The sequence below is a fragment of the Solenopsis invicta genome, chromosome 8 (genome assembly GCF_016802725.1).
Source record: "Solenopsis invicta isolate M01_SB chromosome 8, UNIL_Sinv_3.0, whole genome shotgun sequence".
In the NCBI taxonomy this organism is placed as follows: domain Eukaryota; kingdom Metazoa; phylum Arthropoda; class Insecta; order Hymenoptera; family Formicidae; genus Solenopsis; species Solenopsis invicta.
This window is the reverse complement of record NC_052671.1, coordinates 21,483,334-21,509,726: the sequence shown is the minus strand read 5'-3', so window position 1 is coordinate 21,509,726 and position 26,393 is coordinate 21,483,334. Positions and strand designations below refer to the sequence as shown.

The 26,393-nt window shown below is 36.4% G+C and overlaps 2 protein-coding genes across 4 annotated transcripts in view; both read left to right on the top strand.

The window, feature by feature from the left end:
* Positions 1-26,393, top strand: part of LOC105207823 (integrin beta-PS) — a 102,656-nt gene that overhangs the window by 58,828 nt on the left and 17,435 nt on the right. Inside the window, exons 6-8 of one of the 2 annotated variants that reach the window (XM_039452560.1) lie at positions 7,389-7,551; positions 8,100-8,260; positions 18,131-18,303. In XM_039452560.1, the coding sequence (XP_039308494.1) occupies positions 7,389-7,551; positions 8,100-8,260; positions 18,131-18,303 (497 nt within the window). The remainder of the gene's footprint in view (positions 1-7,388; positions 7,552-8,099; positions 8,261-18,130; positions 18,304-26,393) is intronic. The other variant, XM_039452561.1, reaches the window with a different exon arrangement.
* LOC105204142 (transposable element P transposase) lies at positions 21,136-25,842 on the top strand. Of its 2 annotated transcripts, XR_005575352.1 has the most exons (8): positions 21,136-21,924; positions 22,024-23,046; positions 23,125-23,687; positions 23,771-23,932; positions 24,308-24,481; positions 24,566-24,772; positions 24,848-25,175; positions 25,602-25,842. XR_005575352.1 is itself a non-coding variant. In XM_039452562.1 (7 exons), the coding sequence occupies exons 2-7, from the start codon at positions 22,674-22,676 to the stop codon at positions 25,121-25,123; spliced, it is 1,755 nt and encodes a 584-aa protein (XP_039308496.1). In that variant the 5' UTR covers positions 21,136-21,924; positions 22,024-22,673; the 3' UTR covers positions 25,124-25,294. The 2 variants fall into 2 exon arrangements, 1 of the variants encoding a protein (XP_039308496.1); XM_039452562.1 differs by lacking the exon at positions 25,602-25,842 and having other exon boundaries at positions 24,848-25,294.

Here is a 26,393-nt window from a genome sequence, read left to right as displayed (position 1 = left end):
GTTCCATAAGATACTATTTCCTCTTCCCTTTTTTCCTTTTATTCTTCTTCTGAATCCCTTTTCTCTTGTAACGAACCGTCCATCGTCCCACGCTGTCCAGCCGAACATCCGTCGTACAACACTAAAAGGCGCAACGCGCTGATAAATTTTTCTGCGCGCTCGCGTTTAAACGAGGCATCCGCGCAACGACAACGTGCACGCGCAGTCGTCGTCGATCTCGAAAGTTTGAGAGCATGCCGCTTCTCCGTGCCCGATCTTGAGTGGAGGAGATGCCAGCTTCCGATCATTCCCAAGCATCCCCTACCACCGAGCTCGAGTATATAAGCCACGAGAGCACGCATCTCGGGGCTCTCTTCTTCCTGATCCGACCAGAAGAAGCCACCTACGTCCCGTAAAAGAGTCAAGCACCTTGGCTTCCGCGGAGTACTCTTTGCTAGTGATCGCTCCTATCCCGCTTTTCCGTCGAGTACCGTGGTCTCAAGCGACAGGGCTCCAGCGATCTTGCCTGCTTGGCATAAAGCCAACTCCAGTTTTCTGCTCTCAGCAACGCTCCACGACCAGGAGTGCGGGGATTCCTCACCTCCATCAAATGCTTTTGGCGTGGACCCGTCGGAACTTAGAACGGTATTATCCGCTACGCGCCGCGCCAATATTTGCGATCAGCTGATCTCGCGACGTGGTACCGCCGTGCCCCCGCGGCCATCCGGCCTACGAGCGCCCGAAACATCGTAAACAGCGTGAGGCTATTTATAGCCTCACAGCTGATCGCAGGATAACGCAAACTTCAGTACACGCGTACGACACCGCTAGACCGTGCCCTAGGCACCTGTCTTTTATAAATAGTCTCCGGATTATATCTCCGACCGCTTGTAAATAGTTCCGCAAATTGTCTGTCCGTTTTCCGTCCGTCCTTTGCTACTATTCATTGCATTATTATTTTTGTTACTTTTAGTTTATGTCACGGTTATTATTTCCGTATTCTCTTTTATATTACGTTCATTATTATTTTCTTTTGTATCTCTCATATTTATTTTGTAATAAATCCAATATATTTTTTTTTTTCATCAAAAACATCGTGTACCAAATTAATTCTTTCCCTGCGATCCCTTGCGCTCTCGCCGCCGTTGACACCGCTCGTGCGCAAAGCGAGATCGTTTCACTCTTCTTCTTTTCCGTTGCACTCCATCTCCAACAGGTAATCCGAGTCTTTCTCCTACTTTAACTTATAAATTTTATCTCTTATATCTACGCTTACCATTACATAATCTATGATCATACAATTTCTTACACCTACATATGTGAACTCCCCGTCTTAGTCTCCCTTCATTGTCTCATTTAAAATATACCAGGCTTTTTCCGTTATCCACTCTACTATTTTTCTACCTTTGTTTCCTATTACTTTATCTTTTCTATGTCTCTCCTCCTCTCCTACATCTTTCCTCTCTAGCTCTCCTATTCTCACATTAAAATCTCTTCCTATTATTATAATTCCTTCTTCCTTTTCTCTTATAATCTCCTCTAATTTCTTCTTTAACCCCTTTCCTTCTTGTGCTCCATAAAACAAAATAATCGTTTGTTTCACATTTTCCCAAACTATCTCTGTCATGATTATGTCTTCTTTTTCTTTCATTATTTTTATCTTATGCCTCCTATCTTTCCCCTCTTTTCTCTTGCTTACTATAAATCCTCCTCTCGCTCACCCTCTATTCTTTTATTTCCTAGCAAAGACGAAAACCCATTCATGCGATTTAAGTAATCTATCTTTTATACATTTCCATCCCCTCTTCTCCACGTTTCACACATACTTACTGTCTCAAATTCTTACATATTTCCAAAATTCTTTATTTTTATTTCATATTCCTGCAACATTCTAAAATTGATATTTTCTCCTGCACCCTCTGCCTGCTGCTTCTCCTTGCTCGCGTCCCCACTCCCCTTCTCGGCTTAACTGAAATTTCAATTCTTTTCTCCCTTGTTTCTTTCCTCTCTTACTTCTCTTCTTTCCTTCTCCCTCGCTATCTCTTCCCATGCTCTCCATATATCCCCTATTTTCACTTTACCAAATCCTATTTTTACCCGTAACGCTTTCTTTTTCTGTTCCTTTCCCCATCTGTTTATCCTCTCCTGAATTCTTCTCTGCTCTCAACTCATATTATTGTTACGTTCACGTAACTGTCGGTTTCTCCGAACATTTGCGGAACCACGTTCACACTCGCGCACAAAATAACAAGATAAACTTTATAAAAATGTTCGCTTTTAATCTCAGAAAATCTTACAACCAAAAGGGAGACAAAACAACAACACGAACTCTATCACTCATTGACAGAAGATATTTACAACTTTATTCACGCCTATACCGGGCGTAACTTTATTTTCTAAAAATATTCTTTCTCCCTTTAATTTTAACTTTGATTTGTTTACCATTATTTCCCTTTTCATTTCCTTGCTCTCCAGTATCACAATTTTTACGGGTCCACTTAACCTACAACTCGTTACCTTACACTCTACTTCTACTTTTTCTTTAATTAAATCTTCCGCCCATTTCTTAATTTCTAATCTATCATTCTCCAGTATCTCGGGCAACTTAATCTCTTTTATAATAATATTACATTTCCTATCCTCTCTGTCTCTCTCTGCAGCCCATTTTCTAAATCTGCCTATTTCTCTTTCACTTAGCCCACTTAACTCGCTACATTTAGACGCTATACTGGCCTTGCTATCCGCTTTGCTCCTTAAGCTCCATGCGCTTTTTACGCTTCTCCTATCTTCTTGATCTCCTTCTAGCTTCTCGCTTGTCATATCCTTCTCCATTCACAATCTCTTTCTAGTTTTTTTCTATTTCTTTTATCCTTTCCTCTGCAACCGGACAAGGCGTGGGAATGTTGAAAATTTCCAGAAATTCCAAAATTACGCGCAAAAAATGTTTTTCTTACGCGTACCCAGTCACCACCCATTAAACAACCCTTCCAAACGGGAAGGATTGTTTAAATCCCGTGAACACGCCACTGGATATCATGCCACTTATCTCTGGGCGATGTTCTACGGTTGATCGCTCAGTTTCCGATCGGTATCCGCCTCTCTAAACCGCTGTCCGTTGCTGTTTCGGCAGGTATACTCATCCCTCGGAATTCCAAGCTTTGGTCGCGATGATTGCCGGTTATATCGCGGTGTTATCATTTTAAGAATTAAATCGGATAAAGTACCGCTGTGATGTAACGGTACCTTGCTCAAAGATATGAGTGATGTTCTGCCATTGTGCATAATGCCTGCCCACATCATAACGCCTTGGCCATACCGATGACGTTCATGAACATTCTGTAGTGCATAATGTTTTCCCTCTCTCTCTTTACAATAACTAGTGACTAGAATCACTTATCACGGTAAAGCGGAGTTCGTCGGAGAACATCACTTTGGACCACTGTTGCTGACCCTAACTAACATGTTTGCTACACCAACAAAATCTTTCTCGACGATGGCATGCCTAAAGTGGGATGCAATGAACAGGCTTCCGAGCATACAAACCAGCCTGATTTAATCGCTGAGAAATGGTTCTATTAAGTGCGCAACTAAATTTCCGCTGTTTGTCAATAGATGGCTCCAGGAGTAAGTGCTGGTTGATTTAGACGGGGTGCGCACGATTGGACACCGCACGATTGGACACCACCACTCACAGCGGCCGATGCCTAGAGTTTTTACGTTGGTTTGGTAAGATAAGTCAAGATGATTGGTTGGTGTCCAATCGTGCTGTGTCCAAAAGAGTGTCACTCATTTAGACATATCCAAAACGTCATGAACCAAGCTGAGACATATGGTAAACAAACCGCGTTGACACGTTAGTGATTTTGTTTTGGCGTCATATACTTTTGATTGTGTGAAAATGTCTGATTTTGTGCCAAATAATTGTCATTTGCGGGAAGTGTTGATTTTCTTATTTCATTCAAAGAAAACGGCGGCTGAAGCGCATCGAGAGTTCCAAAAAGTTTACGGAGATGCTGCTCTACGTAAAACAACGTGCCGTGATTGGTTCCGTCGCTTCAAAGACGGTGATTTCGATGTTGACGACCGTCCGCGTGAAGGAAGGCTATAAACATTCGAAGACGCTGAATTGAAGGCATTGCTTGATGAGAATCCGTGCCAATGCAAGAACAGCTTTCTTCAGCATTAGGAGTTACCCGCCAAGCCATTTCCAAGCGATTGCATGCGTTGGGAATGATTCAAAAGCAAGGAACTTGGGTTCTTTATGATTTGAAACCAAGAAACTTAGGTTTCTTATGATTTGAAACCAAGGAACGTTGAGCGTCGTTTTTTCATCTGTGAACAACTGCTCCAGCGGCAAAAAAGGAAGGGTTTTCTTCATCGCATCTTGATGGGTAATGAAAAATGGATTCATTACAGCAACCCAAAGAAAAGAAAGTCATGGGGACTGCCCGGTCATGCTTCTACGTCGTCAGTTCGGCCAAATATCCACGCTGCGAAGGTTATGCTGTGTATTTGGTGGGACTAGGTCAGTGTGATTTATTTTGAGCTGTTGAAACCGAACGAAATCATCAAGTGAAGTTGATACCGTTTCCCATCACTGGGAAACGGTATCAACTTGAATTGATGCAACTGCGCGAAAAACGACCACAATACAAGCAGAGGCTTGACAAAGTGATTCTACTGCATGACAACGCTCGGCCTCATGTTGCCAAACTCGTTAAAACCTACGTGGAAACGCTCAAATGGGAAGTCCTACCCCACCCGCCATATTCCTCAGATATTGCGCCGTCCGATTATTACTTGTTCCGTTCGATGGCATGGTTTGGCTGATCAGCAGTCCCGCTCATATGAAGATATCAAAAAATAGCTTGATTCATGGATAGCCTCAAAAGACGAACACTTTCATCGTAACGGTATTTGAGCTCTGCCAGAAAGATGGGCAAAAGTTGTAGCTACCGATGGGCAATACTTTGAATGATTCATTTGTAACTATTTTTTCATAATAAAGTTGCATTTTCATAAAAAAAAAACAGTGAGAACTTAGTTTTGCGCACCTAATAGCAGATACACGTGTATCGGTAGCGATTGCAAGGTCTGAAGCTATCTGACTTGGAGTGAGATAGCTTCTGTTCCTTCTCTTCATTAGAGATACATATCGATCATCTTGTGGTGTGGTCTTCCTTCTATGACCATCGGCATGCTGTCGCATAGCATTTCTACCTTCAGCGGCCTTTTTTAACCGCAAGATAACACTTTTTGACACTCCCATTGCTGTGGCCATAGTAGTGACACTTTGACCTGCTTCGAGCCGTCCAACTGCTCGTCCACGATCGTAAGTATTTAAATAATGTCTTTCAGACATTTTCCACTTGATTATTGTTGTACCACACAAAATTTCTGAGAAAAGAGTTTAACATCGCGGTATGCCCAATCTTCTCACAATTCCAGCATTTTGCAGTAGAAACTTGCGCTGGATTAGCGGTCATGGCAGCCGGAGTTATCGTAACGGTCACCGATGTGGCCACCGTGGCGGCTGGTGTAGCCGATTTTGCTCGCATGTTTCTCGGCTTTGGTTTCCCTGTTAATTCCGACACGGCGATACTCGCCGCGGCAACGGCAGGCGCACGAAGAGTCTTTTTCGGCAGACGGTATTTCAACTCGGGGAATAAAGACTTCTTGGAGGCAGAAGGGGCACGATAACGCGACTCGATCTCGTGACTCATCTCGACTCGGGAAGCTAATAATTCTAGAGTCGCAAAATTACTAAATTCATCGCGGCGAACGATGATTTGCAAACGCAGTAACATGTTTTGATGAGCGTAATTTAATTGTTCGTTGAGTGTCCATGGCGGACTTAGACGTTCGAAAAAAGTTTGCATGCATGTAAGACAGTCCGCAACGGACTCGTGCTGCCCCTGTGTTCGACCCAATCTCCTGTCTTGGAGAGTGAATTGAAAATCTGGATTACCAAAATGCGTACGCTACACGATTACAAAATCCTCCCACTGTCGCCACTCCGTTCGTCGCTAGCGGAGTTAATATAATACTGTTCCGGTTAGAAAAAGGGGCAAGCATTTAAATAGGCCTTTGTCGTCAACCGAAAACAGGAAACCACGTTCCTCGATTTGATCTAAAAATGCTTCAGCGTTGCTGCCACGCGTTCCCAAAAATAATAAGTTTTCTTTTTGCAACGCGTTGTAAATATCCACCGCCATATTATGCGAGGGCAGAGTCGGACCACGACGCTCGAAACGAGGGGAAGGAGGAGACAAAGCGTGCAACGGGTCGTCGGCCTCCTCATCGTCAAAGTGCCCCGGGCTATCCGTCGCATTTCCACCGGCAAAAGTGGTCGTAAAAGCGCGGACGCACCCTCTCTCGTACTTGTAGCTTGCAACAGAGGTTGCGTCGGCAGGTCTAGCTACGTATTAATTTCATAACACAATAATCGCTCGCGTAAAATCATAATTCCTTCCCTTCCTTGTATTTTCCCCTATGCAATAACTCTACTTTCAGTTTTGTTTTTAACTGATAAATACACGTGAATCTCGCTCGTCCTTCTGACATTTTAATATGTCAAATCGAAATTAAGACTACAATCTCGCATTAATACCGAAAACACGCGTACTTGCTGTGGCCTTTCTTTCCCCCTATAACCTTGTCGTATGCACGATAACAAGGGATAACACGTAGTTGAGTGTAAATTGATCTGTATCCCCGTAGAAAATTTCGGGACACCCTATATTCGAAATAATATTTTGAGTAATATTCTCCGAGCGCAGAAAGTTTTCCTAATACAGCGTACTCGAAGTGTAAACACGCTCCGGAACACCAAGGATGCATCGCGCGGTGAGAAAAAAATGGGGAAGATATGGGCGCGAACGTGTCAACACTGTACGCACCGACCAGAGCGCCTCGTAATCCAAAAATACACGAAAATCACTAATTCTTAACACGGCACACGACGCCAAAATTCTAGAACCCTCTATAAAATTAATCATGACACTCTCAAAATTCGCGACACGCACTGCTGAGAGACACGGATTAATACAAGGACACGATTACGCAAATATAAAATACAAAACAATGAATCAAATAAGGCATGCAATTTTTGTGATTCTCTTGCTCTCCAAATTCAGAAATTTTAAATCTTATTATTATGATTGCCTGAAACAAAAAAGCAAAATGTTTTCTTATTTTGTATGACAGTACAAAGTCAGCGGATGTGTAATCAAAGAGCCATTTGCCAATATATGACAAAAAATTTCAAATCTATCAGTCTAACATCATTCTTGAAAATCTTGAAATGACTGGTTGATGATTTTCTGGAAAATGGTCCTTTGATTACATATCCGCTGACTTCGTCTCACAATTAGTTACATAAATGTTTATGATATTTTTATTTTATTCAGAAGCAAACGGTGGTGATCGACGACGCGTTAGCGTCTGAGGCATCTGAAGTGCAGATCGAGGTTGAACTTTTATGCGGTTGTGATTGCAAAAATGTAGAAAGTTCATATTGCGAGCACGGTGTTAACGAGTGTGGCATATGCAAATGCGACTTCGGTTGGTCTGGTAGGAGCACGTAACATCATTTTTCTTTTTACACATTTTTATCCGAAAATATATCTTTGTCATGTCTCGGACATATTTATATACATCTTATATATATATATCCAGCAAATGAAAATAAAGTCAAACGAATTGAAAATTGTTTTAATTTATTTTAATTTATCCGAGTTTGCACTTTAGAGTCCTAAATTATTTTTGAATTCAAATCGACTCAAATGAATTAAAATACAAAATACGCTATTCATCATTCTGAATTCGGATAGATTTGTGTCCCCATTATATTATTTTTGGATTTAAATGAACTGAAATACGAATTGAACCATTTATTGTTTTGAATTCGGATGGATTCATGCCCCATTATATTATTTTTAAATTCAAATAAATTGAAATACAAAATATGGTATTTTCATTGAATTGAATTGCATTCTTGCATATTATTTTTTAATTGAAATGGATTCGAAAAATTTGAAGCGTAATTTCAAAAATGTCAAAATAAATTAATTTTTGTTTGCTGGACAACTAATTCTAAGTCTCGTGTAACTCTTTTGCAGGAGATACTTGCGACTGTGATGAAAGTTCCTCGATAGAGAACAGACTGCAATGTATCAACGGAGAAGAGATCTGCTCCAACAGAGGAGAATGCATTTGTGGTACATGCAGTTGTGATAAGGGATACAATGGTCATTTCTGCGAATGTTCTCCTTGTGACAAAGTATGACACGTAACACTTTATAAAATGAAAAAAATGTCATATGATACAGAAAGATTACAAAAAGATTGCAAAAATATTGCAATATTGTAATATAGCATAATGTTGCTGCAATGTAGTATGGTGTAGCATGTAGCATTAATGAAATATTTACTATTAGAAATATTGCAATATAATATTGAGCAATATTACAATATTATATATGTATATAAATACTGACTTATACTTGTCTGACAAACGTGTTTTCTCGATGAATAGAAGCAGATGACTCCGAACCATGTCAGTTTATCTGCGCGCCTTGCTCCGGTTATAAGCGCTGTATCTATCAAAAAACTTCGAATTTTGCTCTAAAATTTTATGAATATATTCTCGAAAATAATCTCAAAAGTCAAGGCTCCAAAGACCAAGGTCATCAATTCAAAAAATGCCAATAAGAGTCACTGGATGGACTCGTGTAAATTTCAATTTATTGATTCTTATAAATTCTCAGTCAAATGTTTCGACCCTAATTTGAGTCATCTTTAATGCGCGTAAAATATTTAATTAGTAAAAAGTGCAATATAATCGCAAAAATAGTAGTGGTGCTTCGTCGGATAATTACGCCGCGTGGTGGTATGCAACATAATAATTGTATAAATGACAAAAGTATGTAAACGACGTAAATAACAAAATAATAACGAAAAAACTTACATAAATTCAAGTGTCGAAACATGTATCAGCACCAAAGAGCGACAATCTTGTGAGAGTAAAACGAATGTGTCAGAAGCGATTCTAACTGAGTAGAGAGAGGGGGAAGCATAGAGAGGAATATACAGTACCTAGCCGTTCCGTGTCTTGCTGTAAAAAGCTCTGTTTTTGTTTTCGTATATGTATCATCTTCGATATCAGTCTCTTGCTCAAGGTTCTTTCTTCATCCAAAATTTTAATATTATTCCAATCAAATTTATGCAGCGATTTAATTCAATGTTCAGTAATTACTAAATGTTGTTCAGTTTTTCTAATTATGTGATTTTGGTATTACAAAATTCTTTAACAATCTCTTAGTCTGCTCCACATATAAAGCATCGCAATCCCTGCAATTGGTTTAATATACTATGTTAAAATGAGAGAGAGGAAGGAGTTTACCCTTGTATACTCTGATATATTTGCGTAATTTATTTAATCCTAAATATGCCATATGTACCGGAGGTTCATGCCTAACGAGATGTCTAAATTTTTCGAACATACTCAGTACAAACGAGATGGTAAAAAAGACTTTTCTTTCTTCCATGTTAGATTTGTTGTTATTTAAAGTATTATTAACAGGCTCCATCTTATTCCATTGATCAAATCTTAAGTACATTCTTTTTCTGATGGCGTGGAAAATAAGATGTAGCGGATAACCATTATTCAAGAGAATGTAAACTACCTTATCAAAATACTGTTGATGAAAAAATGGATGTGATAACTGAAGAACTGTGTCACTCAGATTCATTATGGTGTTCGCTTTTTGACAGAGAGGATGGCAAGAAAAGTTATTGAGATAACATCCCAAATATGTGGGTTTTTGGTACCAATTGCTAATAGGATGTCTGTTTTTTTTTAATTAATGTCACGTCCAGAAAATTCAGGAAATTCCTTCCAAATTCCAACGTAAACTTCAATCTTGGCTAGTATAGTATGTGTTAAAAATTCTAAGACAAGAATCAACCTGAATCTTATTAACTGACATTGCGATGTCATCAACGAATTTAGTAGAGATTTTAGAAACATACATGAGCTTACTTAAGGAAGTCGCTTCCAAATCCTGCAAGACAAGCTTGGCAATAATCGCGGACAAAGGAGATCTCATTGGAACACCGAATGTCTGTTTGTAATACCTGTCATTAAACGTAAAAAATGTTGAATTTAGCACAAACTTCAAAAAATTAATAAACTCCTCTATAGAAAGGCCCGTGTTTTTTTCCAATCAGATGCCATCTATTAGTGATGCTTTCGATTACCAAATCAATGGGAACATTGGTAAATAATGAGGCAACATCGAGAGATACCAAATGATCAGGAATTTCCATATTAGAGATGTTATCTATGTGTTGAAAGCTATTGTTAATGTGACTCTTTGGGGATGGTAAACTGTTCTGAATAATTGAATGTAAGAAGGACGCTAAGTTATGTAATGGGCTTCCTATGGATAAGACTATGATGCGGAGTGGGTTATCTGGTTTATGAATTTTGAATAAACTGTACGCACGAGGTGTAGTATTCTGATTCAATGTATTAAGATTATTGTACTTAGAGCTGGATATAATCCTTTCTGCTTTCACCTTCATCTTTAACATAGTTTTTAGTTCTGTAATCTTTTTGTTCACCGGGTTACGTTTAATAATTGTGTATATGTCTTGATCATCTAACAATGTTTCCATTTTTTGTATATATTCCGCGTTGTCGAGAACTACTATTATGTTACCTTTATCCGCTTTTGTGAAAATAATTTGCGGATTGTTAGTGATAAAAGATTTAGGGGCCGGTATTAACGCCAAGATTTTTTTATCAGTAGCTGTTCTATTAACACGTGTAACGCTGCTGGTTTTTGGGCGGTGTCGGAAATCGAGGATTCAGTTGCGGATAGGCTCGTCGGTTTGCCAAGTTTCGGTTAAATAATCACACTCGGATTTTTATAAGAACAACAATCGTAGATTTATTCAAAAAAATAACTAAATCAGAATACATGTAGTTGTATCAGCAAAGTAAACGATTAATTAACTAAATGCCTTGTAACGAGCGAACTTACAGAGTAAAGAACATAACGTTTTCGCAGCAGTCAGACTCACTTAGATGAAAGTCTAAACAATCAAAACTAAATGGCTATTGTGTCTTGAAATGACCGAAATTAACGGAAAGATGATGTCGAGGGAATACAAACGGAAAGATAATATAATTACCTCAAAATGATGGGACTTAACAACGGAAATATAATATCATCTTGAACTGATCGGGCTTAACAAACGGAAATATCACTAAATTGAACAGACTTATTCTATAATTAACTTAAGCAGAGACATGTACTCGGCTCAAGATTTTGGCTATGTATATATTCACGAGATTTATACGGAAACGGTGTCTGGGGGTGGTCGGAGATTCGCGGAACGCGTTGTTGGCGTATACGGTGCACAGTGATCGGTGCGACGGACGTGGATTGGTTGGCGTGCCCGTAACGATTCCGCGATTTGTTCGAGCCGCCTCGTGCAATTGAGGCGATACTTATTGTCAGGGCACGGATGGCCTGGCAATGCTTTGGTTACGAGTCGCCCAGCGTCGAAAATGCTTGACGGGTGCGTCTTCTCCGAGTATGCTCGAGGAGTGGATTGGCCAGGAATGCCTAGCCTACGGACTCGACGAGAATGCTCGTCACAATTGGCTACGGCGAGGATGCTCGCCGAGGAGGTGGTTTCAAATTAGCCGAGGATTCTCAGCCGTTCGGGACGACGAAGATTCTTGTCGAAAGTATGGAAGGAAGCGAGTATGCTCGCCTTCGAGAAAGTCGGGAGTGCGTCGAGTATGCTCGACTGGGACAGGTGAACCGGGAAGATCTGACTTCGGTGTTCCCACTGCCGACTTATATATCTGAGCGCGCGACTGGACGCATCAATCCGCGCACTTTGTCGACTGGCCCGGAGTGGGAAAGTTGTTGAACGCCACGGGCAGGGCTGCCGCGTGATCGCGCCGAGAGGTTTGCTTAGTGCATGCACCAAGCTAATGGTTTCTGATGCTCTGACGGTCGGAGCGGAGTGTTAGTGCACGCGAGGTGGAGAGGTGTTTCGTTACACACGCATCTTGTTTATCTCCCGAAGCAAGGCGCATGATTTGTTTCTAAATTCCGGAATATTTGATATTTTTACTCTGTTTATATTATTTTCGATGTGTTTAATACATTTATACATTAAAATTTACACAAGTCCATCCAGTGTTGGCTTTTATTGGCATTTTTTGAATTGATGACCATATTCTCAAAGAGTTGTACTATCAAGTTATAAAAAAAATTGGTTATTTTTTGACCCTGTAAATTAGGATACCCCCTTAATAATTCCATGTCTGAAGATTAAAGCTATTGTCCTGTTATTTTACATACATTTCTGAGACCAATTTTTATTCTAATTTTTTTCATATCTAATACTTCTTTCCAATCGAATTGATGATTGCGATGCATCCTTTGCTCTACGACAATAGAATGGGTCTTGAATTTTAACGAATATGATTTTTATGTTTGTTAATTTGTATTTGGTTTGTTGATTTTCAATTATCTGCTCGTTTGGCTTACATAAGATACCTCACAATCTTTACATTTTAATCTATAAACTACGTTCTTTTTTGATTGGTTCAACAATGTGTCTTTATGTGTTTTGATTGTTTAATTTATTTGAACTAAAAAACAACAATTTACGTTTAAACAATTAAGATATTTGCCGAAAAAGATCGGCTTTCAATATTAATCAAATTTGATGAAATTTGCTAAAAAATTACAATTCTTTTTGTTCAGTTAACACCTTTGTGAATGATAACATTAAAATTGCAATTTTATTAAAAATCGAAAAATTTGCGTTATAAACACATAAACATATCTACGGAATATCGAATAATAAATCATAAAATTATTACTATATTATCAGTTTTGTACTCTTAATTACTTAAATTTTAATAGGCATGAAGACTCCTGTAAGATTAGTGGTTTTTAATTGTATCTCATCGGTGGTGGCTGTGATGTCAGCCAAATAGGATGTGCTCGCTGAGCACAGTTACTCTATTTTCTTCTACCTCATTTTGTCCCTTCTTGTCTAATTAAAATTATATTAATTATTTTGGAAATCCTGCAGACAGAAGTAGAAAATAATATTCTTAGTTTATATAGCTTATTAAATTTTACTTCAGAAGCACATGTATTCACAAAATACCTTTTTTTTTATTTTACGAGGAAGAGGGAAATCTTCACAAGCCCCGCTCTACGACGGGGGACCAAACAGACGGGCAAAGCCAACTCAATCGGGCATAGACCCGGCGAGACCAACTCGGCCCGTCGTTATGGCGGTACTTATCCGACGAAGAAGGGAAAGACGCCTCAGAGCCCGTACTCCGGAGTGTGAGGAATTCCATGAGGGTTTGCCTACGATACTACCCTCATCGCCTACCCCCTAAAAAGTTCTCCCCATGCGTATCCTGACTGGACTACAAATGTCCCCTGCCCAATAATACGTTATTCCTTTGGGGGCATTCAGTCTTTTAAAAGTATTGTCCTCGCAGCAGATACGGAGTTCCTCACGATGTAGAAGGCTCTCCTAATCTAGTCTAAAAGAAAATTAATTTTTACCTATATTTACATATTTACAAACGAGTCTCCCACCTGGGACCCTTTCGGGTTAGTTAGATTCTCTTCTAGGCGTTCTTATTGCCTTTGTAACACTCTACCGGATTTATCGGCACGTACTAGCTTTATTGACTCCTCACGCATAATCTTGCGCGCAGAGGTCTCCTTCTGTACGGCACGCCGGCTTGTCTCTGCCTTACTCGTTCAGTCGCTTCTTTTTTTTTCATAACGATCTCACAGAAGTTGGTGAAGACCAGTTACTTGAGAATGTCCTTGAAGCTTTTTTCGAAGATGTATAGGCTACAGACAGCCCCAAACGTGCTGAGAAGCTCTTTTGGTTGTCGCCATGAGACGCATTGTTCTAACATGTACTCTGTGGTGTCCGCTTCCTGGCAATGGGCACACACTGCTGTTGCCACCTTCAGAATATTGTTCAGGTAATAATTGAAACACCCGGATCCAGTAATTATTTGTGTTGTCCTAAAAGATAAACCGCACTCTCCTCCATTCCACAATTACTGGGCCTGTTTAGGGACTAGACAATTGCGGATTCTGTCGCCCGGATGGTCATCGCCCATTTCTTTCAATGTTCCCTTCTAAATGCCGATTGTTCTCTCCCGTTCCTCGAGTCTGATTGCTTTCTACGTTTCCGTCGTTAACTCTATCCCCTGTTCCCTGATCGCACACGTCTTTTCATATATCCGGGCATATTCTTCGGCCAGCATGCTCAAAGGGATTTGGCCAGCCAGGATAGCCGCGGCCTCACGAGATTATCTTATATGCCAATTTGACTCTTAGGTTAATCACACGCTGTAATCTTCGCAGGCTCGTTTTAATAGATTTATTTCCAGCTATCACGCCTGCCCATATTGGGGCCCCGTACGTCACTATTGATCAAATAACATTGGCGTATAGTTTTCGCTTTTTCTGCCCCAGGCTTCTAAAGTTTGGCATTAGTTTCGTCAGTGCTGCCGCCGTGCCCTCTACTTTCGGGATCAGATTATTAAAATAGTCGACGAATAATCAAAGTCTGTCAAGAGTCAGACTCACATATTTAATATTCGGGCTGATTGGCACCAACACCTTTCACTGCCACCGCTACGCCAATTGGAATCTTCCTCCTTCCGCGCTGGAACATCATCGCCTTCGTCTTGTGCGGAGCGACTGCGAGTCCCAAATTCTTGATCTCTCCGCACACCATGGCCAGCGCCAAGTCCGTCCTGGCCACCGCGTTCTCGACCGTCGAATCCGCCACCACGACCAGCGTGTCGTCCGCGTATCCTATCGCGGTGCAATTTTCAGGTAACTCGAGTCTCAGGACGGTATCATAAGCCAAGTTCCACAATAGTGACTCCAACACCGAGCCCTAAGGGACTACACGAAGTTTTTGATAATTATCGCCACAGACACTCCGTTGTTGATTATCCTTACATTTATTAAGGAATACGGTAATGTTTTGCACTAAGTTTTATTTTTACCTGTAATCGTGAGAAAAACAGCTCACAAAGTATATTTTCTTATTGCCAAATAATAGCACTTTTTATTATCAAAACTACAACTTATCTGATATACCAAAGGCTTCGATCCGCTTCCTCTCAATTAAGCTTTAGAATATTTCTGAGATTTCACCGATCGAAACTGAGGTTACATCGGCCGGCTGTCAAAACATAATTTACTAACTCTACGATACATTCATGATTGCTGACGCAGCATCCGGTTATAATAGTCATAAACGTGAAAACAGCTAAGAATAAAACGTGAACCCTAGAATCGGACCCCAGATATATCTAGCACAAATTGTACATCTCCTTTCGCTGAAGTAGTTGTGTATCATCGCTCGAAGGTAGTCCGGGACCCCCTTCTCTTCCAGCGCCCTCTTGATGATATCTCATGGGAGGGAGTTGAATGCATTAGACACATCCAACCCCACCGCGATTATAACTCTCTCGACGTCCACCCCCTCCTGTATCAAACACTTTGCCTAGTCTATTACGTGAATTGTGAATCTTTCGCGCCGGAACCCGTACTGTAGGTCCAAAAGTACTCCCGTCTCATCTAGATGTTTAATTAGCCTCCCCGCGATTATTCTTTCAAATAACTTTCCTGCCTCTGGGAGGAGGCATATGGGCCTGTACGATGAGAGAAGACCCTCTGGCTTCTTTCCCTTTTTCAAGAGAACTAGTCTAGCAAACTTCCAATTTTCCGGAAAGCACCCCTCCTCCAATTTACAAGGGACTTACTATAATTTAATACTAATGTCATAAATGAAAAAATGAGATAAAATCATGAGAAAATCATAAGTATCGCAGAAAATTAAAAATTATGGTCTATTTCAATAACGCGCTACGAGGTGTGTTCAAAAAGTATCGCGAATTTTGAATTTTCGCGGGTTACGTATATTCGAATTTCGATCTTTTTGTGGCGTTATGTTGGTACTCATGTCTCTCACTTATGCCGACAAGCTCGGCCATTTTGAATGTTCACTTAATTGTTGACAGCTGCTTTGCTTGCACGTGTTTTGGATCGTCTTCGATTTTTACCTATTCAAAAAAATGGATCAAAGAACCTGTATCAAATTTTGTGTGAAAAACGAAATTAAGTGCGCGGATGCATTCCGAATGTTGACTGTGGCATACGGAGAAGCTACCTTGGACCGAAGCAACGTTTATCGGTGGTACAAAATGTTCTCAGAAGGCCGAGAAGATGTGAACGACGAAGAGCGTGCCGGACGCCCGAGCACTTCAACAACAGACGAAAAAATTAATGAAGTGGAGAAAATGGTATTGGCCAATCGTCGAATCACCGTTAGAGAAGTTGCTGAGGACCTAAACATATCGATTGGCTCGTGCCATTCGATTTTTATCAATGATTTGGGCATGAGACGGGTCGCCGCGAAATTCGTACCAAAATTGCTCAATTGCGACCAAAAACAGCATCGCATGAACATTGCTAATGAGATGTTGGACTCTGTCCGCGACGACCCAAATTTGCTCCAGAGGGTCATAACTGGTGACGAATCGTGGGTTTATGGTTATGACGTGGAAACCAAAGCTCAATCATCTCAATGGAAGCTGCCGCACGAACCAAGACCGAAAAAAGCGCGCCAAGTTCGGTCGAATGTGAAAGTTTTGCTGACAGTTTTCTTCGATTGCAGGGGCGTGGTGCATCATGAGTTCTTGCCACAGGGTAGAACGGTCAATAAGGAATATTACCTGCAAGTTATGCGCAATTTGCGCGAAGCAATCCGCCAGAAACGCCCGGATTTGTGGAAGAACAAAAATTGGCTTTTGCACCACGATAACGCCCCTGCTCACACATCGTTGCTTGTGCGCGACTTTTTGGCCAAAAACAACACACTAATGATGCCGCAGCCACCGTATTCCCCAGATCTGGCCCCCTGTGACTTTTTCTTGTTCCCTAAACTGAAGAGGCCCATGAAAGGACGACGTTACGCTACGCTTGACGAGATAAAGACGGCATCGAAGGAGGAGCTGAACAAGATAAAAAAAATGATTTTTTGAAGTGCTTCGAAGATTGGAAAAACCGTTGGCACAAGTGTATAATATCTCATGGGGATTACTTTGAAGGGGACAAAATAGATATTCATGAATAAATAAATAATTTTTGAAAAAACACAAAATTTGCGATACTTTTTGAACACACCTCGTATGTTGCTTTCTTCGCATGGGTAACTTTGACCGATGGGCCACATTTGATATATGCTCGATCATGACTCATGCAGGGAATATCCCGTCTTACTCTGCCATTGTCTTGCCTCACCTATTTAAAATATTGCTGCAATAATATCAAAATAAATATAGGACATCGCGATTTGTATGTGAAAACATAATATTAAACAAAAAGCCGTATAAGTCATAGCTAGATCTTGGTATTTATTATGTAATTTTATACTTTTTCAAATTCATAAAACTGCAAATTTTTTGATCTTAAAACATAGTTCTAAGTTGAACAAGAATTAGTAATATCACGATATTAAATTGAAAATTAAATTAATAATAACTGATGTTAACAAGCATCTAAATGTAAGAACTCTTTCCCTCCTTAAGACGTCGGAAGTTCGATCCTTGGTTATTTTTCTCAACAAATTCTTTAGTTTTTTAAGGAAGGAAATGATTCTCAAATTTAGATGCTTGTTAGCATTAGTTATAATTAAAATAAATTAAATTTTCAATTAATATCATGATATTACTCATTTTTATTCAACTTAGAACTGTTTTAAGGTCGAAAAATTATTCGGCATATAGAATTTGGAAAGGTATATAAAATCGTACAATAAACATCAGTACTAAGATCTAGCTGTAAAGTTTTTCATTTAATATTATTAAAATAATATTATATATGCATATCATTTTAATATTTCTGAAACTTTGCATTGTAAAATACAAAAACGCAAAGTTGCTGCAATATAGCTACAAGGTTCTGTATTAGTATAATTAATGACGTATAATTAATCAATTATAAAAATTGAATTATGTATGCATATTATTATATTTATTACGTTATATGTGTGATAGACCGACGGGATTGAATGTGGTGGTCAGGGCATATGCGAGTGTGGTGTATGCAACTGCTTGGACGGATGGGAAGGCAATGGCTGTCAGTGTCCATCTGGCAACGAACTTTGTGTTGCTCCTGGCAGCAAAAACATATGCGGTGGACATGGATATTGCGATTGTGGACAATGCCGGTTTGTATAATGTAAAACTTTTCTTATATTTAGAGTGATTTATTTTTCAATTATTCAAACTGAATAATTAAAAAAAGCTTTGGAGAAAAAAATGTTCTAAACAAAAATTGTTTGGTTTTGAAATAAATATAACAAATCATGACCATTCCGTATAGCATAGAGAGATTGCAGCAATATTGCAGAAATATTTCACCGCAAAATTGCAACATTCTAAAACAAACAAAAAAAACAAAACATGAAATGTTGCTGCAATGAGATAAAAGTTATTTTAAGATATTAGAAGGCTTCAGAAGATTTTGAATTTATATGTTGAAAGTTAATCTTTTCTTTTTTTAATGTAATTGTGTATACTTTATAATCGACTTATTTTATTATGGAGTGCATAAAAGTATTAAAATTATCGAAAAATGAATGCTCTATAAGACATTTTATATTTAATGTTAAATAGATCAGAATAAAATATGACATACTTTCATATCAAAAACGTTAAGCACATTTAAAAACATTTTTAAAAGTATTTATAAAAAGGTTAAAAGTAATGGGTTAAGTGCTCCTTTTTTCATTAAAAAAATGTTTATTTTAACATTTAAAAAAATGTTTTTTAAATTTTATAAAAACATTGTTTACACATGTTTTTTAAACATTTAAAGAAAATGTTTATTAAATGTTAAAGAAACGTTTTTTTTTAACGAAGCATAAATGAGCAACACAATATTAAAAAAAAAACATTTTCAAAACTTTTGCAATAAAAAAATTTTTCAAAAACGTTAAAATTAGTGGATTCATGCCCCTTTTTACATTAAACAATTTTTTTTTTAATATTGAGGTTTTTCTTAAGAATTTTTTTTCGGAAATTTTTACGCGGTTATCCATCCAAGCGACCCCGGTGAACGTTGCTTGATCTCTGTAATCGCTGCGAACTGATCTCTCGTGATGATGTGTAAACACTTTGTGCTAATACATGTACATCACTGATAGATCAGGTCAATACATGTTATCGAAAAGACGAAATATATATAATTAAAATATATTCTTTATATAAATGTATATAATTAAGTTATTTTTTTACTGATTTTCATAGATGTTATTGAAACATTTTTTAAATGAATTTTAAAATCAATAATAATTAAAACATAAATAGCTCACATGTTAAATAAATATTAAATAAACATAATTTTATAGAGATGAAAAATAAATAAAAAGAATTAATATTAAATAAACATTAAATAAATATTAAATAAATATTTAAAAAATGCTTACTAAAATCATTTTTCAATTAAATGATTCATGAAAAATAAATACTTAAACAATATTAAATAATCGTTTAAAAAACGTTTATTAAAAAAAATATTAAATTAATATTTAATAAATGCTATATTAATATTTTTGAAATTGTTGTTTCAAATAAAAAATTAATGTAAAATAAATATTAAATTAAAGTTAAATAAATGCTAAATTAATGTTTTAAAAAAAATGTTTTTTTAAATGAAAAGTTGATGTGAAATAAATATTAAATTAATGTTAAATTAATATTAAATAAATGTTTTATCAAATAAAAAATTATTGTGAAATAAATATTAAATAAATGTTAAATATTTTCCCAAATAATTATTTTAAATATTTAATTAATGTTAAATAAATGTTAAATAAACGTTAAATAAATATTAAATAAATATTTTTGACTAAATCATTATTTTAAATATTTAATATTAAATAAATGTTTAATTAATGTTTAATAAATATTTTTGTTATAATAAATTGTACAACGAAAAATTAATATTAAATAAAAAGACGTTTAAAAAATATTGTGTACTGATTGGGTACTTTCATTTATGACAAGATTTTAGTACTAAATCTAATTAATCATAAGTCGAATAACATTTATGTTTTAAATTATATAAATCATTATTTATGCAAAATAATAATTATTAATAAAATTATTATAATGTTATTATAAATTATAATACTTGATATTTTATTATTTCAAATTATTATATTATAAAAATTATAGATTTCCACTTAGGAAATTATAATATTATAAAAATTATAGATTTCCACTTAGGAAACAATACAATTCTTTTTTATTTAAAATTTGTAATACATTTGTAAAATTAATATTTATTGTAGTTTAAACACAGATAAACTTCAATAAGTGATTAAAAAACAATATTATTTTTTAAATATTTAATTCCTTACCCAAATTAATATTTAATTTAGTTTACTGGTTAACAAGTATTTAATTAGTTTCGTCATAATCTGCTAATTCATTCTTAGTCAATAGCATGCCAATTATAAGTCTAAAAATTTGCAAATCATAAATAGGAGGATATTTTTATACTATATGTAGAATGATTAAATATAGGAAAAAGAACTAAATAAACATATCATATAAAAGCTATATAAAAAAGATTGATTAACTCTATTTAAAACAGCATGTTAATATCCCTTAAAACTGATGCGATATATAATCTTTTAAATTATATTGTTCAAAATTGTGAGTTTGCGATTATCGAATCCCGGCGCCACTCTGAGAGAATGCGAATGAATAGTGCGGAGATATGAACCTGATTTGGCGTTCCTCTTTGACTAGAGAACCTCTAGGAGAGAGAATCGCCAAGGAGGGTCACGTGGCCGACTGTGACTGGCTGGCGGAAATATGAGTTTGCATTGTGATGTCAATGCATTGACAGGCTTCGTCGCAAGGAACTATCGGTGATTCCGCGTGATGCGTGCCGGCCAATGCATTGACGTCGCAATGCAAAATCTGTACATTTCCGCCAGCCAATCACAGAATCCGTCACGTGACCCCCCTTGGCGATTCTCACCCCTAGAGGTTCTCCATCCTTGACACGGCACTGAACGTGCGAATAATGAGAGCGATCGACGGGATAGAGCGAGAGCAACGAAAACGGATTCGCTAACTTATCGTGATAGAGATGGAAATTGATGGGAGCGGACAAGAAGGAAAACTGAGTGATCACTCACGTCGTTTTGACAGTTCGAAAAAAATATCTTTAATAACAGTCAATATTAACAACACCTCTGTCTCGTTTGCGCTTAAAGTTTATATCAGAGTGCACACTGAGATGATCTGACGGGCGCACTTTTACTCCCGATACTCTTAAGGTGCGATTTCACGTAAATATAATATCCAGATATTTATTCCCACTCTATCGAAATTCCCCATACCCATATCTGGATCACGGTCTTGTATACAGGTCAGGGCACTCATATACTATTTTCATATAATCTGTGTGAGCGAAGTGACGCCAATATGGCGACCATAATAGGCCGACGCGCAAGCGCAGTTGACATGTTTTGACAGACAGCATCGTGCCGTATATTTGTGGCTGTTTAGCACACGGTCTCTTCGTATAAAAAGAAAATATGCCTAACAAATGTATAGTACCTGGTTGTAATACAGGTTATGCTACTTGCAAAATAAAATTATCAGTGTTTTCTGCACCAAAAGATGATGAACGAAGAAAAGAGTGGGAGGAAAAGCTTCAATTAATAAAGCCATTGTTGACAAAACATTTTGTGTGTGAAAAACACTTCCGCACAGAAGATATAATAAAAAGCTATAAACACAAGGAAGAAAAAAGCAATGTGCTTCTCGAGGTAAACTATTACATATATTTTATAATATAAAATATTAATGACTTTAAAAAAATGTAATAATTAATGCATAACATTTTAATATAAAATTATTGTGTATAGATTCCGAATAAACGAGCTCAACTGGTAAAGGACGCAGTACCAATAGCAATATCGCCGCAACATATAGGCAATAAAGAAAACTTGCAGGAAAATGAAAATATTACAGATGAACAGCTTAACATAGTTCCAATATCATAACCTTTGATAGAAGTATCACAGAATTTGATAGAAGATACTAAAAAGTACCAGAGGCGCGAAACTGTTATTGAACATAATAATTTGTTTACGGAACTACTGAATAATCCATCTGTGATAAAAATACCGACAAATTGGTATTGTACATCATCCAAAAAACAAATTGTACTTTTCGAGATTTATCTGCAAAATTATGATGATATATCCATATATCCTACTACACGAAGAAGCTTGACCATTGATCACAACATGAAAACTCTTTACTTGATAAGTGGCAAACGTGTAAATCTGTCAGTGTTCTCATTTTCTAATAAATTTGAAAACTTAGAAAATATTAATGACACAGTTAAAAAATTTGCAAGCTTAAATATTTGTTGCGGTATTTCTATGAATGATGATGTAAATTTAGTGAAAGGAAATATTGGGTACACCAATAATTCATTTGAGTTGCGACATAATAAATGTCCAATCATTACGGATGGAAGACAATGTGAAACCTGCAAGAGCGTGAAAAAATGTATTTTACGAAAAAAACAACGAATCCGAAAGCGTTCACAGATTTGCAACAAAAAAAAACAACGATCGAACATCAAACATTATCATTATCATCTCTATGGAAAAAAAAGTTTCATCGCCAACAGTGTGCCTTAAAACGTTCAAAAATACGACTTGAGACTTTGAAAAAATTAGTTCTCTCTCAACAGGCAAAAATAAATAAGCTTAAAGAGGAAGATGTAATCCAAAAATGTGAGGTATTAGATATGCCAGAAATACAAAAAACGTGCATAAAGGAAATTATGGCTGCAGCTCGACTAACAAATTCGAAAGGGCGTCGATACACAAACGATTGGATTATGCTCTGCATTCTTATGCATATTCGGTCACCGAGTGCGTATGAATTTAAAAAAAAAAATGATATTTTACCATTGCCCTGCGTCAGAACCATAAGGCGTTATTTGTCTACAGTAAATATAAAATGTGGATTTGATAAACACTTTTGTGAGATTTTTAAGAAATTCATTGAAAAAAAAACGTCACTACAGAAACACGGACTTTTATTAATCGACGAAATCTCATTGCGGGAATCTATTTCCGTAAACTCATCAAACTTAACATATAAAGGACTTGTCGATTTTGGTGAAGATGGCAAGAAAGCTAAATGTTTAGACGAAAAAGCAACAAGCGGTTTAGTCTTAATGTTTCAACCGCTTGCCGATAAGTACACGCAGTCAATCGCAGTATTTGCTTCTCGTGGTCCTGTCAAAGGAGTAGAACTAGCTAAATTGGTTATTCAAGCGATCATTTTCCTCGAAAATGCTGGTGTCTTAGTTCATGGAATTATATCTGATGGTGCGGAAACTAATAGAAAAATGTGGAGCGAGTTAGGAGTGTGTGGAAAAATGGATAATTTAAAAAACTGGTTCATACATCCTGTCAATGATGAACGAAAAGTTTTCGCTTTCTCTGACACACCACATTTAATAAAATGCATTAGAAATAGATTGTGCTCGAAAGATAAGCGCTTGAGGGTAAGTAATAATTTTAATTGCATATAATCGTTAGTAGACTGTGTACATATTTTTTTAAACAAATCACTAATAATATTTTATAGCTGGACCCTAACAAATCCTTCGTACAATGGAAGCATTTTGAGGCTCTGTATGATATAGACAAATCAGTTTCAACAACGCAACTGCGCGTGTGCCCAAAACTTACTCTCAACCATTTGGAGTTATCTAATACGTCTAAGATGAAAGTGAGATTGGCAACTCAGGTACAATGTTTGAAATAAGTTAAAATAATAACTTTCTAACAACCAATTCAAATGATTTTAATGCATTTTTCTAAAAAGTTCTAAAACAAATGTCATTAAATATTTTAATTTTTCATCATCTTTGAAAGTATAATATATATGAAACGTTAATTATTTAAACGTTGCCTATTTCATCACTAATAATAATATAATGATGATGAGAACTATTAATATTAATAATATATATATATATATATATATATATATATATATATATATATATATATATATATATATATTTACATGTTTATTTTAATATTTATTATAATATTATATCTACTATTAATTTATACTTTTCTTAACATTCGTCACTTATTTAGTTTCTTATTTTTATAGATATTTAGTAACTCAATTGTATATGGCTTGAAATTCTACAAAGCACGTGGTGTCCCTGAATTACAGGATTGCGAAGCCACAATTGATTTTTGCCAACGGCTTAATGATTTGTTTGATGCACTCAATCGCAAAATCCCGAATGAAGGAGTCACATCCTCTGGAAATGATTTTAAAGTAATTCATTAATTTGGAAAATATTCAAATACCAGCCTACTTAAAAGATAACCATAATATATTATATACTCTTCGAAATGACAGATTCTGCAATCATCTCTCGAATGGCTCAACTGTTGGGAAAATTACTTCCGAAATGGAAAAATAAAAGGATCGGAATTCTTAATGAGCAACACAGCGGAGGGTCTACGTGTCACAATTCAATCTACTATCGATATTTGTGAAACATTAACTACAACGTATAATTTTAAATATATATTAACTGGACGAATTAACCAGGATTCATTAGAGGTACATAAATTTCGAATTGTCTTGTCTTACTTTTATTTTTGACAATTACTGATAATTTTTACTTTTTCTGTATAGAAATTTTTCGGAATAATCCGCCAAGCTGCAGGAGCCAACGATCATCCTTCGACCCCAACATTCCTCCAATTATATAAATTGTTATCAATATATAGCACTTTGAAACCACCTGCGAGCGGAAATTGCACCATCACAAAAACATATCCGAAAACTCTCACCCTATCTGAGTTAAAAGACATTTACGACAAACCAACTAAAATCTCTATGACAAATTTGAAAGCAAAATTGGATGAGTTAATTGAAGAAAATGAGTGGGAATTTGATGATGTCGTCTAACATGATTATTCTCATGCAGCGGTTGTCGACTGTATAATTTACTACGTGACAGGTTATTTTTGAAAAATCATGTTTATTGATAATTTAACTATTAAATTATCAATAAAGATGATAATTAATTAATGATGACCTGTGAAATTTATTTTTATATAAAAATAATTATTATTTATAAATTATTTGAAATAAAAAATAATAATTGATTATTATTTTTTAAAATTATTTTGAGAAGCTGAAAATGCTGCATTTTAAAATATACTAAATGTACAAAAGTACAAGAAATATAATAATTGAAATTTTCATTTTCTTGTGGAAAATATTCGAACCTTACATTACAAATTTCTGTGTCAGTACTTTAATCACATTATTTTATTTGCAGGTTTTTTATTAAATTGTTTTTAGGTTTTATAAAACAAGGACAATGATTTTCCATGCTTTTTATTAGGATTAAAAATGTAATATTATTTTCTTTTTTTTTCAGGATACGTCTGCAAACAAATAGAAAAGCATTTTGCTTGTGATACGTGTAAGATAGCTATACGAATACCTAAAGCCTTCTCCCAGATACCCTGTGCTGAAATTGTCAATTTAAAATCAAGAGGTTTTTTAATCCATTCTAATATAAATTTTTTTTTATTACTTCGAGAAGTCGAAGGTTATTTCTCAAAGCATGTATCTTCCCCAAATGTTTATGAAGAGACAGTTAATGAAATGTTAAATAACTATAAATTTTCATTTCCTTGCACAGAGCATGGTTCTGAGCTCCTATCCTATGCAATTACATACGTTTAAGGATGAGGCAATATTCCCAACAAATAAATAAAGATGCAAAAAAATAAGTGCCACAAAAAAAAGGCAAGCAAAATATTATAAAAGTTAATATTATAATTAAAATTTTTTTTTGTTATAATGTTATGTTTTTAAAGAATGTAATGTTTAATTTTATTATAATAATTTTATTAAAATGTATTTTATAATAAAAAATATAAATTGGAAAACAATTCCTATCTTTTGGATGCCGAAAACGTGTCTACGCTCCTGGTAATCGGTCCAATGTAGACGCCATATTGGCGTCACTTCTGCTCACATATTTTCGCCGATGTACCCTGACCTGTATACAAGACCGTGATCTGGATACAATTTTCGATAGTTCGATTGCATCGAACTATCAAAGTTTGTATCCGAATATATGCATATACACACTACGTTGGAAACGTGAGCGCGAAAGATTTCAAAATGAATGACGGAGACTCTAGTGAGGTTAGTGTAAATA

Bases quoted from the DNA above. Each gene is read 5' to 3' on its own strand.
- LOC105204142 (XM_039452562.1), top strand. From the start codon at position 22,674: ATGTATTTTACGAAAAAAACAACGAATCCGAAAGCGTTCACAGATTTG. The intron at 23,688-23,770 runs GTAAGTAATAAT...AATATTTTATAG, and splicing joins CGAAAGATAAGCGCTTGAGG to CTGGACCCTAACAAATCCTT. The intron at 23,933-24,307 runs GTACAATGTTTG...TTATTTTTATAG, and splicing joins AAGTGAGATTGGCAACTCAG to ATATTTAGTAACTCAATTGT.